Source organism: Microtus pennsylvanicus, chromosome 11, assembly GCF_037038515.1.
Source record: "Microtus pennsylvanicus isolate mMicPen1 chromosome 11, mMicPen1.hap1, whole genome shotgun sequence".
NCBI lineage: Eukaryota > Metazoa > Chordata > Mammalia > Rodentia > Cricetidae > Microtus > Microtus pennsylvanicus.
Genome location: NC_134589.1, coordinates 44,995,784 through 45,012,891, shown reverse-complemented (window position 1 = coordinate 45,012,891; position 17,108 = coordinate 44,995,784). Strand labels below are relative to the sequence as shown.

The following is a 17,108-nucleotide window of genomic DNA, read 5'->3' as shown; positions in this document are numbered from 1 at the left end:
GACTAAAGGAATGCACCACCACCAAAAAGAATTTTGTCACCTGTTAGTAAAGTCAAGAATTATAATAGCTGGATGTGCTAGTGCACACCTTTAATGCCAGCATCCTGGAGACAGAGGCAGGCACATCTCTGTGGGTTCAAGGCTAGCCTGGTACTGCACAGTGAGTTCTAGGCCAGTATTATAGGAGGCACAGTGGGGGTTGTATAAATAATAGTAAATGGGAACCACTTAAAGTAGGTATAGGACAGCTATATGCACATATACATGTCTGTAGGTGTCCAAAAGGCCACTGAAGAGACATTCTCTGATGGTGGGAGTGGTCATGGGTCAGCAATGACAGTTGAGATTTTTTTCTCTGTATGTCCTTCATTTTATTTGAATTGTGATTAGTGCCATTGTTGTTGTATTTAATACAGAGCCCGTGTGTCATCATCATTATTTGTGTGGTGCTGAGGACTGACTGAACTCAGGGCTCGGAGCATACCAGCCAAAGTGGTCTCCTCTGAGTCACATCCCAAGACCGGAATTTTTTAATGTGCTACCCTTCAAGAAAATATATTGATTTCAGATGCTAAATCCATTGTGTAATAAGTACTTAAGCACACATTTCTATCTGCATCACACACACACACACACACACACACACACATATACAATCTTTTCTGGAAGAGTGCAAAACACTATCATCGTAAGTTATTTGGGGGACGAAGACTATTTTATGGTTAAAAGCTGAAATGCTTTCCCTTGCAAATGAAAAGGAGTTCATATGCTAAATCAAGGGATATCGTGGCTTTTAATGTCACGGTCAGCAGAAAGCTGCTATTTGTGCTGGATAAGACGGGTTACCATGTCTTCCAGGGATCTACACTGGCCTGGAACCACTGAGTCTGGCTCTGTGGCAGAGTGATGCGAAGCCAGTGTTCTGCCAGTCTCTGCAAATGCATACTTCCCCTAAATCCTAGAGAAAAGCAGGGCGTCCAAGTGGTATTAAGTAGTACTTTACTCTTAAGAACATTTGTACAAGCTTAGAACAATATGTCTCAGGATGAGATCTGGGGGCCTTGTGCAAACCAAGGAAGCTCATTTCCCCCGAAAGTGCTCTGGGCTACTTAACTCCAGCTCACCCCTGGCCTAACGTGCGAACAGTTAGGATTCTTCTGCGCCAAACTGAACCGAATCTAAGGGATTCGTGTGCAATCTTTTTGTTTTTGTTTTAGCAAAAAGGTTTTGTTAAATAGCTCACGGTGGTTTTGAACTCTTGTTCCTTCTTCCTCCATTTCCCAAATGCTGTGATTATGTGGGCAATCATAAAGGGGCAGATATAGTTTGGCAGAAAACAAATCCTTTTCAAGATAAGATAAAATTCTTAAAATGCATGGACTGATTTATCCTACAAAGTCAAATATTAAGAAAATACAAACCTGTCTACAACAAAGCCCTAGGTCTCTTTGTAAGTTGTAGCATCTTACGGTTAATTCTGAAAGTAAATGCCACACTTCAGTAGCTAGTGGGTCTCACCCTGGGGAGGGAGCAGCGAGAAAAAGACTCCCTCAAGCTCTGTCAGGGCTCTAATAAGCAGGTGAAGGGGGCCCTGGGGTTGGAACAAGGCACTCAGTATTGTCACGTGACCCTCAGAAGGTATAGGCTCTGGGCCTCCCGGGACAAAGGAGCACCCTCAGCTACATGCCAGCTACCAAGTGTCCATGGATTAGCTACAAGGTCCCCCGCAGGAAACAAATGTGCCAGCATGCCCTGCGTGCCCCTCCAGCACAGCAATTCTGCTCCTTTAAGGTGGGAATTTTGGCCAAGAGGAAGGAAAAGCGCGATAAGATCGCCAGCCATTGTGGTGACCTGCAACCAGCAGACAGGGGGAGCTTTGCAAACCCCAGACTGCAGATTGTCAGGTGCTCCTCAGCAGACCCGACAGCTTATGCGGAAGAAGTGATCACTTAGGAGCAAATGCGGTTTACCAAGAGCAAGCCATCTCACACCATCTTTCCTGAAGAGGAAGCAAAGGACTCCCAAGTTCTCCGTCCTTCACACGCTAACCAAGGGAGAAGAGGACCCGCTGAACAAGCAAAGGCTGTAATTATCCTGGAGGGGGGTCTCTGTGTCCTGGGAGTCTATCACCCAGGCTTAGCCAGCACGTTATTAACCCCGTGGAGAAAGGTCAGGGGATCATACATAACTCAAACATGTAGTGGACATGTCAGCATACAAAACGAACTCAACAGACTGTGAACGTGGATGACATCTAACCTGACTTGAAAATGAGAGGTCTGAGAGTTTGGATTCGGCCAGTCGTCTGGCTGGTAGAGAAGCCTCTGGAAGTCTAGTCGCCTGAAAAGGTCATTGTGTCGATCTCCAGCCAGATGTGACTGACAGGAGAACAAACACAAGAGTTGGGGAGATCACTCAGGGGTATGAGCACTATTGCATGATCATAATGACTTGCGTTCAAATCCTGGGCACCCATGCAAAAATCTGCTAGGGAACCACACATCTGTAACCTTAGTGCTGTACGGGGCAGAGACAAGAAGCTTGCTGGGGCTTGCTGGGGCTTGCTGGGGCTTGCTGGCAGCAGCCTCGCTTCAGATTCCGTGAGAGATCGTGTCTCAAAGGAATACGGCAGACAGTGATAGAGCAGGAGGCCAAACATCTTCCTCAGGTGTCAATGACACATGCACCCCCACACACACACATGTGTATGTCCCACAGACACATATACCACACACATAAACACACACACACACAAAGTAAAGAGAGATAGAAGGATGTCAGGTGTATTTCATGCTCTGGGCAAGTCTAGAAAGATCTGGACAAAGGGTGATGTGATTGGCTTGCCTCTGTATTTGCCTGTGTTCTTTTTCATTTTGTTTTGTTTCTTGAGACAGGGTTTCTCTGTGTATCCCTGGTTGTCCTAGAACTCTATAGACCAGGTTGGCCTCGAACCAGAGATCTGCCTGCTTTTGTCTCCTGAGTGCTGCGATTAAATGCGTGCACCATTTCCAGATGGCTGCAGATGGTTCTGCAGGCTAGGAGGTCATCTGAGAGAGGACAGGCTTCTTGAGGAGATGGTAATGTTGTCACCTGAAATGTCCTGGCATAGCTGAGCTGCTGGTGGCCGTGATGTCACTATGAGGAACAGCCCACCCCAGCCCAAAGTTCAAACAGACAGCAGAGTGGAGGGTGGGAAGCCATTAGGCGGCAAAGCAAAGCACACCTACACTGCTCAGCTCTGGGGGCTAAGAAGCATCCTTTCCAACCAGGGGTTACTGACCACCCTGAGAAAAAGAAGGAAGCATTGAAAAGCTCAGGAGCGTGGCAAGGAGGCAGAGCCAGAGGACGTGGAAGAGAAGAACGAACAAACTGCATGAAGATGGGGGAGACTACGGGTTAAGGGACGGAGGAAACAGATAAGATGTCAGCCGTGGACCTTCCCTGGAGCCAAGCAAACGGAGTGGGGAGGGTACAATTTATGAGAAATGATATTGTAGCTACACCATTAAAGAGTCAGCGAGGCATTCCCCGAGAGGACTCCAAAAGACACAGCACTGAGAACTTGCACATGCACGTTCACGGCAGCGCTGAACACTGCTTGTAATGCTACAGTACGGAACCAATCCAGATGTCCGCCAACGAGGGCTGGACGGAGAAAATGTGGTTTGTATATACAGTGGACTTCTCTTTTTTCCGGCCATCGGGAAGAATGGAGTCTGTAGGGAAGTGGATGCAACTGGAGATAACCATATTACATGAATTAGGCCCGTCTCGGAAAAACAGGCATGGAATGCTTCCTCCCATTTGTGCGTCCTAGATTTTATAGAGATACATAAAATCACTTGTGTACACAGGACAGGGACATGGAAGTAAAACAGTCCAGGGGAAGAAAGGGGACTAAGCGACAGGAGGGAGAAGGGAAGAGAAGGGAAGTTAGGTGGGGGACATGACGAATGTATGGGAGCCTCCTTAGGTCACAAATAAATACCACACACAGTGAATAAACACAATGAAAACGTCCACAACATTTTTTTTGACATGGAAATTCACTGTTCTGTTTTGTGTGTGTATTCTTGTGTGTCGTTGTGGGTGTATGCACCCAGGTAGAGGCCAGAAGTCAACACTGGGTATCTTCCTTAATGATCCAACACTTTATTTTTTGACACAGAGCCTCTCCCTGAATCTGGAGGTTGCAAACTCTGCTAGTTGGTTGGCCCACAACCACCAGGATCCTCTTGTCCCTACCTTCCCAGCACGGAGACCACAGGCAAGGACCACATGGCTACTGAGGATTTCCAGTCCTCACGCTTACGAGGCCAGCACTTATCCCTCTCTCCAGCCCCACTTTTCCTTACCTGTATGATGTGTAAGGATGGCTATAACAGAAAGTTTACAAATAAAGAGCAAGAGAAATGTGCCCAGGGTCTCTTCTGCTCATGCCCAATGTGGAAGAGGAAACAAGACCCATTCAATAGAACGAAGTATGTGATTGCATTATCATAGACTTGGTCTAGAAATACAGTCACATTCAGGGTTAGGGATACAGACTACCAGATATATGGCTCAGCAGTTAAGAACACTTGTGGCCCTTCCAGAGGACTGGAGTTTAGTCCCGGAACATTAGGCAGCTCAAAACTGCCTGCAGTCTGGCTCCAACAGGATCCGATGTCCTCTTCTGGCCTTGGAAGGCAACTGCACTCACAAGGCATATACTCAGACACACATACATAAGCAAAAATTAAGTAAATCTCAATTTAAAATAAGGATATAGGGTAAGTGTACAGTCTATGCTTGACATGCATGAGGCCCTGAGTCCAATCCCCAGGACACACAAACATATCAGTATGTCACCAGAACAACAACAGACAAGCCAGTCACCGAACTAGAGAGAAACTAGGTACCATGACAGAGAGCTGGATGCTTTGGAAGGAGGAGGTGTGCCTAAGGAAAGACAAATTTCTCCCATCTAGAATCAGAATAAGCATAAAGTATAGAAAGAACCAAGAAACGCCTGGGATAAACACCTAAGTGGGAATACTCCATGCCAGCCACTGTTCACACCTCCGGTACATGAATTCCTTTAACCCTCAGAAACAGCCCAATGTACCCAATGGCTACAGCTAACTGCATTTACTGACCAGGAAACATGAGACACAGAAACCATGTAACCTGCCCCAAAGTCACGAAGCTAAAGTGGAAGCCAGGACAGAAACTTAGAGAACCTGAATCCCGAGTCTGTATTCTTTTTGTTATACTTTAAAAGCTCACATATAGTGACGGGGCATTCCCGAAAGCCCACCGGTATCAATGACCTTGGAAGTAACAGGCAAGTCACGCCTGCATGCTGTGATTTTTTTTTCCTGTTGTGAGTTGTTTGGCCCAATCTTTAGATTTTACATCAAACTTAGAAATGAGTAAGAGATGAGGCGCTACGCTCAGAGCCACCACGAGCAAATGAAAGTTCTCTGACCTGATCACTGCTAAAAGGAAAAAAGGCAACACATCCGGGATTTTAAGCAGACTAGATCCATTCAGATTTTTATCCCAGGGATACTGACCCAAAAAGACAAACAAAAGCTGTAGAGAAGGATGTACCTGAAGAAAATTTTCCAAGTAATGCAAAAAAGACCCCTGTCACACAGTCCAGCGGACCCAGCCACACCCTGCTTCGTGACTTCAAGAACGATCTCAGACGAAGGCACCCTTAATGTGGAAATAGTGCTTGGATTTATTTGAAATTGGCACCTTTACAGACATAGTCGTGTGGGGAGTAAGGGGTGCGGGTAACAGATCAATAGAAGGGAAAGCTGAATGTTAATTTTAAACTGTTTCTGAAAAAGGATTTTTCTGATGTGTAGCTCATACAAAGAAAAAAAAGTACACCATCTCTCTGGCCTGAGAGTTATGACCAGAGAGCAACAGAATATTTACATTTTGCTTTTAATCACAGATGCCTCAGAACAAATATCTCCATCGCCGGGTTTCCCTCCAGAAGAACCGTGTAGGACAACATGCAATTGCTATACTTCTCCTTGTCATAAAGCGGAGAGCGCATGTTTGAGGTTCCGCTGGAAGTTGGAGCAGCCGTTGCTGAAAGCCTCATAAAGGGGAGGACTGATTTAGTCCTAGATCTCCACAGGACACCTCAAGTTCAATTTTGTCACTGCACAAAAGCACTAAAGCCGCCCCGCAGGCTTTGCATAGGATGAAGGGGAGTTGGGGGTACTCCACTGGCTGAACTAAAAAAAGCCAAATCATTAAAGAAAGAGGGGGGAAGAAGGGAGAGGGGGCTTAGAAATCACCGCCACGGAAGGGCAGCAGTGGAAGAGACAGCTGGGCTCTCCTGCCTTGCCAACTGCTAGCAAATGTGTTAAGTAGTTAAACTGCACCCGGCTCATCCAGGAGTGCTCCATACACTCTCAGAGTGGACGCTCATCAGTCCAGTCCGCCTCCCTGTGCTCGTGCACTCTCAGAGTGGACGCTCATCAGTCCAGTCCGCCTCCCTGTGCTCGTGCACTCTCAGAGTGGACGCTCATCAGTCCAGTCCGCCTCCCTGTGCTCGTGCACTCTCAGAGTGGACGCTCATCAGTCCAGTCCGCCTCCCTGTGCTCGTGCACTCTCAGAGTGGACGCTCATCAGTCCAGTCCGCCTCCCTGTGCTCGTGCACTCTCAGAGTGGACGCTCATCAGTCCAGTCTGCCTCCCTGTGCTCGTGCACTCTCAGAGTGGACGCTCATCAGTCCAGTCCGCCTCCCTGTGCTCGTGCACTTTCAGAGTGGACGCTCATCAGTCCAGTCCGCCTCCCTGTGCTCGTGCACTCTCAGAGTGGACGCTCATCAGTCCAGTCCGCCTCCCTGTGCTCGTGCACTCTCAGAGTGGACGCTCATCAGTCCAGTCCGCCTCCCTGTGCTCGTGCACTCTCAGAGTGGACGCTCATCAGTCCAGTCCGCCTCCCTGTGCTCGTGCACTCTCAGAGTGGACGCTCATCAGTCCAGTCCGCCTCCCTGTGCTCGTGCACTCTCAGAGTGGACGCTCATCAGTCCAGTCCGCCTCCCTGTGCTCGTGCACTCTCAGAGTGGACGCTCATCAGTCCAGTCCGCCTCCCTGTGCTCGTGCACTCTCAGAGTGGACGCTCATTAGTCCAGTCCGCCTCCCTATGCTCGGGCACTCTCAGAGTGGACGCTCATCAGTCCAGTCCGCCTCCCTGTGCTCGGGCACTCTCAGAGTGGACGCTCATCAGTCCAGTCTGCCTCCCTGTGCTCCGTGCACTCTCAGAGTGGACGCTCATTAGTCCAGTCCGCCTTCCTGTGCTCCGTGCACACGCAAAGTGGACGCTCATCAGTCCAGTCTGCCTCCTCCTGGGCCACACGAGGCGTATCTGAGGCAAATGTTTCACAAGAAAGATTTTCACGAACAGAAAGAAAAGACTCAAACTGAAGAGAGATCAGGGAAACTTTTGCCCAACACTGTGAGCCCAGTTCTCATCACTGGTTCTCTTTACTTTAATTCTCCGATCCTTAACTCACTTGGAAATGTTTAAAGCTAAGTATCCACCACCCTGATTACTAGTAGCTGGCAGAGGACTAGACATGCATTTTGAGCTCCTGGGAAGGACGGCGCTAGAGAAACGCATTTATGAAATATAAAAGCATCAAATGACAGGTCTGCATATGAGACGATTTTAATGCATTAAGTCAACGTTTCAAAGAGGGAGAGTCATGCTTTTTCCTATTTTTGAACGCAGAATTACAGGGCAAAGCAGTTGCACAAGAAGCTGCTGACTCTCCCGGCTGGGACATCTATTTCCCCATCAAAGACTTTTTGAAATCTCGGTGATAGTGTTTGCTTGGAGTGAGCAAGGCCCTCGATCTGATCTCTAGTAACAGACACAGACCCACATACGGACACACAGACACACAGACACACAGACACACAGACACACACTTTAAAGTTCATTAAGACTCAAACAAACAAAAGGGCTGGAAAGATGGCTCAACAGTGAAGGGAGTGCTTACTTGCAGCGAAGACCTGGTCCCATCAACCACGGGGCAGCTCACAACTGTTTGTAACTTCAGTTGAGGGAATCTAATGCGCTTTTCTGACCTTTAGGGGCTCTTGCATGCACATAGCACACAAATATACACACACATATAAAAACATTAAAATTAGAAAAAAAGACTACATGTAGTGGCAAACGCCTTTAATCCCAGACACAGGAGGCAGGAAGCAGAGGCAAGCTGATCTTTATGAGTGCAAGGCCAGCCTGGTCTAAATATTAGGTTCTAGACCAGCTGAGGCTAGGCAACACGACCTTGTTTCAAAAAAAACAAAAACCAAACAAGGGCTGGAGATATAGCTCAAAGGTTAAGAGCATCTTAACTGGACTTCCAGAGGTCCGGAGTTCAATTCCCAACAACCATGCATAAGGTCTATAGGTGCAATGGGGTGGTGGCACATGCCTTTAATCACAGCACTCAGAGGGCAGACGAATCTCTGAGTTCGAAGCCAGCCTGGTCTACATAATGAGTTCCAGGAGAACAGTCTACCTAGAGGGAAAAGTGACAGGGAACATCACACCACACCCATGGATGTGTGTTATTACTACGTGTCTCTGGAGGCGTGACAGTAATGAGGCAGTATCAGAGAATCCAGGACTCGCGGTCCATCTTGTGATGGTTGGGGTCCATTCAAGATGACCACCTTTCATGTAGGACCTTGAATGGACGTCTAAGTGAAGTGAAGGGGAAACCTGTAAAAGTCACCGAGTAGAAATGGAAGCCCCAAATACACCGATCTGAGAAACACTCATAAGACACAATAAAGGCTGGCAGGATGTCCCAGAGGGTCACGGTGATTACCACCAAGCCTGATGACCTAAGCTCCATCCCTAAGGCCCACACAGTGGAAGGCCAGAGCCAACTGGCACAAGTGTCTTCCACATGCTACAGAGCACACCACAAGATACTAATTCATTAAGACAAATTGATACCGATAGGAAAGCTTCTAAAAGATGGACCTCAGGAAGCTCCAAGCCCAGTCTGGGCGGAGAAAACCATGGCATAGCCCAGAAATGCAAATGAGGGAGCCCTGTGGCACCACGGAGTGAGAGACGAGCAGCCAGACTTTGGACTTGAGGCATTGTGAAGTTGTTTCTTTTTTCAGGGACTATAGGGGTCCTGGGGTTGAGCCCAGAGCCTCCTGAATGTTAGATAAGCTACACAGGTCCAGCCAGGAACTGTAGATCTGAACTTGTCATTCTGTTCTGGAACGGCCTAGAGAGGTCCTGCTCGAGACAGTGACAGAGGCCTGGCACTTGCTTGTTCAACTGGCATTTGCACAGTGGTCCCCAAGAAGGTAAAGTACAGAAATGGTGAGCAGACGGTTAGAAATGCTTACGACGCATCATCAAAACATTGGCATACAAGTTGGTGATCCGTGGTCTCATCCGCTGAAACAGGACAGCAGCCGGTATATACTGTGTGAGGTGGGACCAGTGTATGAATGACTGAAAATGTATTTATGTAAAAAGGATGCTTGCATAGACCTTGTAAAATGTTTTGATCTGGAAAATGATTTGAGGGGTGAAGATTAGAAGCAGGGTCTCCTAGAGAAGGCAGCTGGTAGGTAAAGGTTCATTACCTACCACAGGAAATGGGAACTCAGAACCTGTTGACTGCAGGAATGGAGAGATGGAAGCGGGGGTCAGAGCTACCAGTTAATAAAGAGCTCAGATTAGCTAGAGCCCATGCCTTCAGGGTATGAGCTGTAGAAGATAAAGGTGGCTCTGGGTATTCAAAACTTCTCCATAACTTTGAGAATCATGGCAAGATATGCAGCAAGAATACGTAAGAACTTGAGGGTTCACGGGATTCCAGATTCAGAGCTGTTTCCCGAGTGCCTTGGAATAAACATAATGGCAAATTAATGAAGTATACAAACACAGCCCCTGGTGGATAACACTGGGTACCACTGGGAATTCAGACTGCGAAGAAAGAAAAACACAGCCTAGGCCAAGTCTACACTCTCCCCCAAACGAAGCTGTGCAGCCAGGAGCCACACCTAATTCAGAACAGGGGCAGCTGGAGCTTCAGAATCCTCAAGCCCTATTTAGAAAAAAAGCCTGCCACGGGACCTTCTCAAGCCCTGCCCCAGCTACAAACAATACAGAGCATCCTTCCAATTTGTGCAAATAGTGAAATGAGCCTCCTACCGAAAGGAAGCATGACACACAGGGTTGGAGAGAAACCAGGGCGAGTGAAATCAGTGGTCCTAACTTCAACCTCACTGCCTTGCTCTGTGCTCTGGTTCCCACTCCAACCCAAATGGGGAGACAAACCCATTAAAAAGAGCTGTGCACAGTCATCACCTGGAAGATGGGACTGATCCGGCCATGGAGAGGAGTCTGGGCTCATGTAGCCTGCAGAATTCCAGAGCAGGGAAGGGAGGTGACTCCCAGAGAGGTGAGTGCCTACAGCTCAGAGGCCCACTGTCCATTTCCCACGTGAAAGAGCATCCCCACACTGCCTAGACTGGGTGGCTAGAGCCAGCCAAAAGAGGTGCCTAGCAGCTTTGGTAAATCACAAAACAAAACCGACATTCTTTCTTTCTTCCAGAGTGGCAACCTGGTCATCTCTGAGCTGACAGCCTTCACCATGTTGAGGCTCCAGGGATCAACCAACCGCAGGCGCTGGCAACTACAGGAACTGAGACCAGCGACCCTCAGTACCTTCCAGAAGGGATATCTGACATTCATTTGCTTTTGCAGTTTTCATTCTTTCGAATCTTTCTCCTTGGTTGTTACCACTTACAGGGCAATTCTTTCAATTCCTTTACTACATCCCCTTCTATGGTTATAAGGCATAGGTTTGGCCTGGAGGTGGTGGCACACACCTTTTATCCCAGCACCTGGGAAGCAGAGGCAGGTGGATTTCTGAGTTAGAGGTCAGCCTGCTCTACACTGCGAGTTCCAGAACAGCCGGAGCTACAGAGAAACCTTGTCTCAAACCACTCTCCCCAAAGTGAGAGGCTTGAGGAGTTTAAAAAGTGCATCATAGGAGATGTGAGATGTGCAGTTATAACGCAGAGCGCTTGCCTCGAATGCACTAAGCCTCCGCCTCCATCCCGGGCATCACACAAGCCTGGTGGGTAGCACAAGCCTGTGATCCCAACACTAGGGAGGCCAAGGCAGGAGGGTGCGAAGTTCAGAGTCACAGTCAGCTACTCAGTGAGTTCAAGAACCGCTTGAGCTGCAGTGGGACCCTAGGAAGGAAGAAAAGAAAAGCTGGGCTGTGGTAGTCCTTGCCTTTAATCCCAGCACTCAGGAGAAAGGTGGATCTCTGAGTTTAAGACCACCCTGGTCTACAGAGCAAGTGCCAGGATAGCCTGGGCTACACAGAGAAACCCTATCTCAAAAAAAGGAAGAAAGGGAGGAAAAAGAAAGACCTCACAACAGGTTTGCAATTCTGTGACATGACACAGGCCAGAGCCAAGCTGTATAATGGATTATTCAATGTTGTAGTAATTTATTAATAACTGATAGCAGCATTTATCGAGCATGTACCATTATGTCAGGCATGGGCATATTGCCACACAGCCTCTACAACCATCCTATAAGGCAGGTGCTGTGGTCCCCATTTTATCAATAAGGAACGGATGGCACAGAGATGCGGGGTCCTGCACAGGGACACACAGCTAATAAATAGCAGATTCGGCCCTGGACCCAGGCAGAAAGGCAAAAGAACTTTGATTCTTAGCCACTAGACTATTTCATTACATGGAGAAGATTAAAACACACATTATAAATAATAAAAGAGGGGAAAAGCCTCTCCAAGAATAGGACTCTGATTACTTTAATTGGACTGTTGTCTGTTATTAGAACGATTCAGATGGAAACACAGTCCCCAATGAGAGCCTGTCCTGGCTGGCTGAGGTTCTTTAGGAACAAGGCAAAAGCCTCTAACATGCAGAGCTGTATCTTTGGGGGCATTTTTCACTGTCCTGACAGGGGGTGACAGGCAAAGCCAGAGTGTGTGTCGGTGTTCTCTCACCTGGGCATAGCAGGAAGACCAGAAGACATAGCGCTTAGAGACTGGGTTGGCACGAGATCTTGTCACATCCAAAATACCCACAGAGTTCAACAGAAGTCCAGGCCATGGCTCTGATTTATACTACACTAAAAGAACCGTCCAGAACAGCCAGAGCAAGCAGCCCGCCTTGGACGGCTGCAGAGTGACTCCATTGACTCTGTTTAAAGCAAGTAAAGTCGGAGGCTGGGCCGGATTCACCCCCAACTCTACTGCTTTACCACCTGACTTCCTTTTCCCCGTTCCAACTTCCTCTACACGTTCCTGTCATTCAGAAAATTTACAGACCAAATCGAAGTCCAATACATCTGTCCAGTCCAAACATCAGTGGTTTTGCTCCCCTGATGTCAGAGCACCCGTGACCAAATGCTTTGCACTAGCCATCCAGCCAGGGCCTGTGGCTTTAAAACCAAAACTTGTTCACTCCTGACATGACTAAGTTGATCCTGGAGCCAGATCTCCAGTTTCAACAATTAACTTAAAAGTCTAAATCATCACCAATTTCCAACTGTTCATCACGTTCTGGTTCTTCAGAAATCTGAAAAATGTCCACTAGCCTACTTAGTAAAACAAGCCCAACCGCCTTAAGGATTACAGGCTTCCTGACACAGCCGCTCCCATAAGCGCATTCAAAGTTTGGTTATCATCTAATTACAATTTCCATACAGCTATGTAATAATGTGCGTGTTCTGGGAGGAAAAAAGAAAAGTTTCTATTGCTTTAGTCCTACCACTAAAACAAACAGAAACAGGAAAGATGACTTTCCGTAAAGAAAAAGGAGGGAGGAAGAAAAGATACCGGTTTCCTTGGCATTGTGTGTTCTCACCCCTCCACTGGAGGTGAGGGAACTAGGCAAAATGCAGGCTGAACATACATGGCCAGCCCCAGACTTTCTTACTACATAGAGGAGAAATTAATAAAAGAAGAAAAAGAAATACCATACAGCATTTTCATTCCCCACCATAATTTTTCAATTTTCTGTAGAGAAATGCCAGCCAATAACTAATTAGAACCATATCCTTTGTTATCCCAATGGGAAGAAACACACAAATGGTTTTAAGGACCAAATGTTAATGAGAACCTTAAAAAAAATGTAATCTGGAACTTGGGTTTCCCTTCAGTATAAAACAAAGCGCTCTTAGCCAGGCGGTGGTGGTGCATGCCTTTAATCCCAGCACTTGGGAGGCAGAGGTAGGTGAATCTCTGTGAGTTCGAGGCCAGCCTGGTCTACAAGAGCTAGTTCCAGGACAACCTCTAAAGCTACAGAGAAACCCTGTCTCGAAAAACCAAAAAAAGAAAAAAAAAGCGCTCTTCTTTAAAGCTATTCTTACAGTTGGGGAAACGGCCTGGCCAGGTCCCTCAACAAAAGTTAAGTGTCCACCCACAAGTGTTCAGAGCTGGGGCACCCTCATTTTCCACTTTCCTTAGGGTGAAATTGGAATTGCAAACTCACTGATTTCTGTGCACTCCGATTTCAAGCCGCAGAAGACAGAGACTCGGCCACAGAAGAGCAACTGCGTTTTATTTAAACCTCTCTGCTTTCAAGGCAGGACATGGTCCCGTCCACAGTAAGAACATAGCCCTTCCAATCTCCAAGGTGGGACATGGTCCCTTCCACAGTGAGGAAGGGACCTTCCTTCCAATCTCCAAGGGACAGCCCTTCCAATTTCCAAGGATGTTTTCTACAAGAAACCCATGGGGGACCTGTGTTACCTGCTATATCACCACAACACAGACATTTCTGGGGCCAGACACCGAGTCGCCTACTCTCCACCATGGGAGGGCTTTAGGACTGGTCCCTAAAGAAATGAACTGAAGGGTGTGAGTTGGGACAATGGCACAAAAATGAATTTGGGAAGCAGGGTCTGTGAAGCCCAGGGGTAGAAGGAATGCTTACTTAGCATGTGCAAGGATTTCATGCCTAGCACCACAGAAAAATAAATAAATGAATAAATACATAAATAAATAAAATAAAACTAAATGTTTAAGATGCTGGCTTAGGATTTAGGCACATCCAGCATTCTGAACTGTATTTTCAAATAAGAGCCTGCAGACCCATGCCATCCAGATGTTCATCTGAGTGGGACCAGGCAGACCAGGCGAAGGCTACGGAACACTTTTTTCCATGCAAAGGGGTAAGCCAGCATAGAGTAAGCCTCTGTCATATCAAATATATCCCTACTTTGGGGGAGGGGGAGCATTAGGCATTTCCAAAACATCTCAGTTTGCTCCATAGTATTTTGCCCAGCAGTTTTATTTCCCCTTCTGGAAAAACTACAATAGGCCGTAAGTCTGGAACATTCTGCCATACATTGTATATTTTCAAAAGCTAGAAATCATTTGTATTGCCCAAAAAAGACATTGTTTTAAACAGATTTTAGTCTACAACAGAAACACGCCATGACAATGAAATTTTTTTTCAATAAATATTATTTCTTCCCTAAAGGATCATCAAAACAACCACAAAACGAAGGATTTCCACATTTTTAAGCAAAAGGTACTATTCATGCATATTCATAGCCTAGCAGGCATAGAAATCAAATAGGGGTGTAATAACTTGAAAAAATAGTTAAGATGCAAAGTCTTGCTTCTGTGTGGTTAGTGGGCTGATGTTTTCTCAATGTTAAATTTATCAACTGTATTTCTTAAACTATATTTCAAACTTTAAGTCTCACATCTGTGCCTTACACTGTTTTGAGATGAATGATTTACTCAGGACATTTTGAGGTCAAATTATAAGCCGTTTGCTCTCACTAAATCTAAATCATTCGTCTCAACATGATTCTGTACACATAAAAGGAACACGTGGCATGTGTTACCACCCTCCCTGGAGGAACCTAAATGCCCCCAGAATAGCCTTTCTCCTGTGCGCCCCATCAATTGAGACACCCCTCGGAAAACGAAAGGGCCGGACTCATACGTTGCATTAGCCACGCGAATTAAACAAGGGCACGCCGAAACTTTTCCAGCTACCACTCATTACAAAACGTCTTGAATTTATTTTATTAAACAGACGCCTTCACCCAACAGATACACTCTGAAACCCAAACTAATTTCATCAGCAAACCGGTGAGCCATTTGCTGTCTTGTCATTCATCTGTACGGATGGGATCAGTTCTACATCTAATTCGAAGTCTACCAAGACAGCAAACGGCCCACCACGAAACTACGGCATCTACAAGGACGGAGCTGTTCTGGGCCTGGGAAGATCGCTGGACAGCCAGACAATGAAAAGCTCCCCGGTGGCCACTAACTCAGCCCAGGGGGCGGGGCGGGGGGGAAAGGGAAGAAAGGGGGAAAGGATTGAGCTCCCCTCTCTCCCTGAGTACACGGTCAGCAGACCCCTCCGGGTCCCTGGCCATAGGGGAGGGGGCCCTAGGAAGGCAAGATCTCTCTGGGAAAGAAAGGAAACTTCCTGGTGTGGGCATTATGGGAAGGGGGGCTAGTGCCCTCCCCCACACACACTACAGGTATCTGCGGGGAGTCAAGTAGCTGGAGGAGGGTGGTGGTGGTCGGGGAGGGGGAGGGCAGAGCACCGCCACCCCTACGCGATTCCCAACGCGTGGACCTGAGGGGTGTCAAACTTCCTAGCGTGGGCGCAGTCAGGCACTGGCACCTAGGAGTTGCCGCGAGCGCCCTAACCCGGCGGGGTCCTGGATGGGGCAAGAGGGGGGAGTCAGCCAAGACAGAGAAGGCAGGCCTGAGGACAGCGGGTGGGGACGGCGAGCAGCTGGCTCCCGGAGCGTGGTACGCGCCTGCAGGCCGGGGGCGCCGCCGGGCCCGCGCTACTCACCTTCCGGTGCTTCTCCTTGTAGGGCAGCGCCAGCCATGGCATGTCCCGCACGAAGTCCTGCCACTGCCGCTGGTCCTGGTCCGAGGACACGAAGACGATCTCCAGGCGGTGCGGGGGCTCTGGCTCAGCGGCCGCGCCCGCCCCCGCCCCGGCCCCCGGCCCAGCGGCCGTGTCCCCTCGCAGGCGGCCGTAGAAGGCGGCCAGGCTGGCGCTGAGCTGCGCGCAGGGGGCGCTCAGGCTGCACCCGAAGTAGAGCCCCAGCAGCGCGATGCCGCGGGCTCCCAGCGAGTGCACGTCCACCTCCTCGCCGCCGCCCGTCACCAGCTTGTCGCCCAGCAGCTCCTCCAGGAAGACCGACATCCTGGCCCACCGCAGCCCCGGCACGCGGGCGGGCGGGCGGGCAGGCTCACGGCTGCGACCCGGCTCGCTGGTCCGCGCGGCGGGCGGAGGCAGAGAGGCGGCCGCGGCTGCTGGGAGGGGAGCCCCGCCCACCGGGCCGCCCAACCACTCCCCTCCATAGCCACGCCCCCTCCGTGGCTGGCCCGCGCTGTGCAGGCAGGTCCAACAGCTGGCGCCTTGGCGGGGGCCTCCGGTACGTGGCCAAAGTAAGAAACCTGACCCGGGTTCTACACCAGGACCAGAATGCCCGGACCTAAAGCACGAGAAGGGTCCCCCGAACTGGCGCTTTCCGAGGCTGCCGCACCCCGGCCCCTAATTCCTCTTGCCTTCCACTTCTAAACCCTCTCCACACTGGAGTTCTGCACAGGTTCTTGCTCTCTTCCCGCCTCTCCTGCTCCCTTCCCTAAACTAACCCTTAAGCCATATCAAACCCCAGTGACCTCGTATAAAACTTGTAGTATTTAACGTCTTCACCGTCCAATAGCACTGTATCAGGCTAGGTCTTGTTGAGCAGTCATATGTGTGCTTTGTGCTTGCTACTACTATAAGTAGACTGGTGGGCGCCACCTCTGTTTCTTGTGCCAGGCACAAGAGAGAGAATTCATAAATACTTGTGGGCTGATTACAAGTCCCAGTGTGGGATTTCAGTCCACAGGTCGCTGGAACCATTCCCTGATGGGAAATGGCTCTCTTCCATTTCCTTAAATGTATGCAACAGATGGCGCAGCGTCTCCGAATCAGCGTTGGCTGCTCTCCTGACTCGGCTCCATAGCTTATCTCAGGTCTGCTGGTAGTTGAGAAAATTCTAAGAATCTTCCCCCCATGTTGAAAGAT

The 17,108-nt window shown here is 48.7% G+C and overlaps 1 protein-coding gene across 1 annotated transcript in view; it reads right to left on the bottom strand.

Moving 5' to 3' along the window:
- The window catches only part of Nxn (nucleoredoxin), a 148,067-nt gene extending 131,720 nt beyond the window's left edge, over nucleotides 1-16,347 (bottom strand). The window contains exon 1 of the mRNA XM_075991604.1: nucleotides 15,876-16,347. Within this exon, the coding sequence (XP_075847719.1) occupies nucleotides 15,876-16,235 (360 nt within the window). The 5' untranslated portion in view covers nucleotides 16,236-16,347. The remainder of the gene's footprint in view (nucleotides 1-15,875) is intronic.
- Nucleotides 16,348-17,108: the final 761 nt, after the last annotated feature.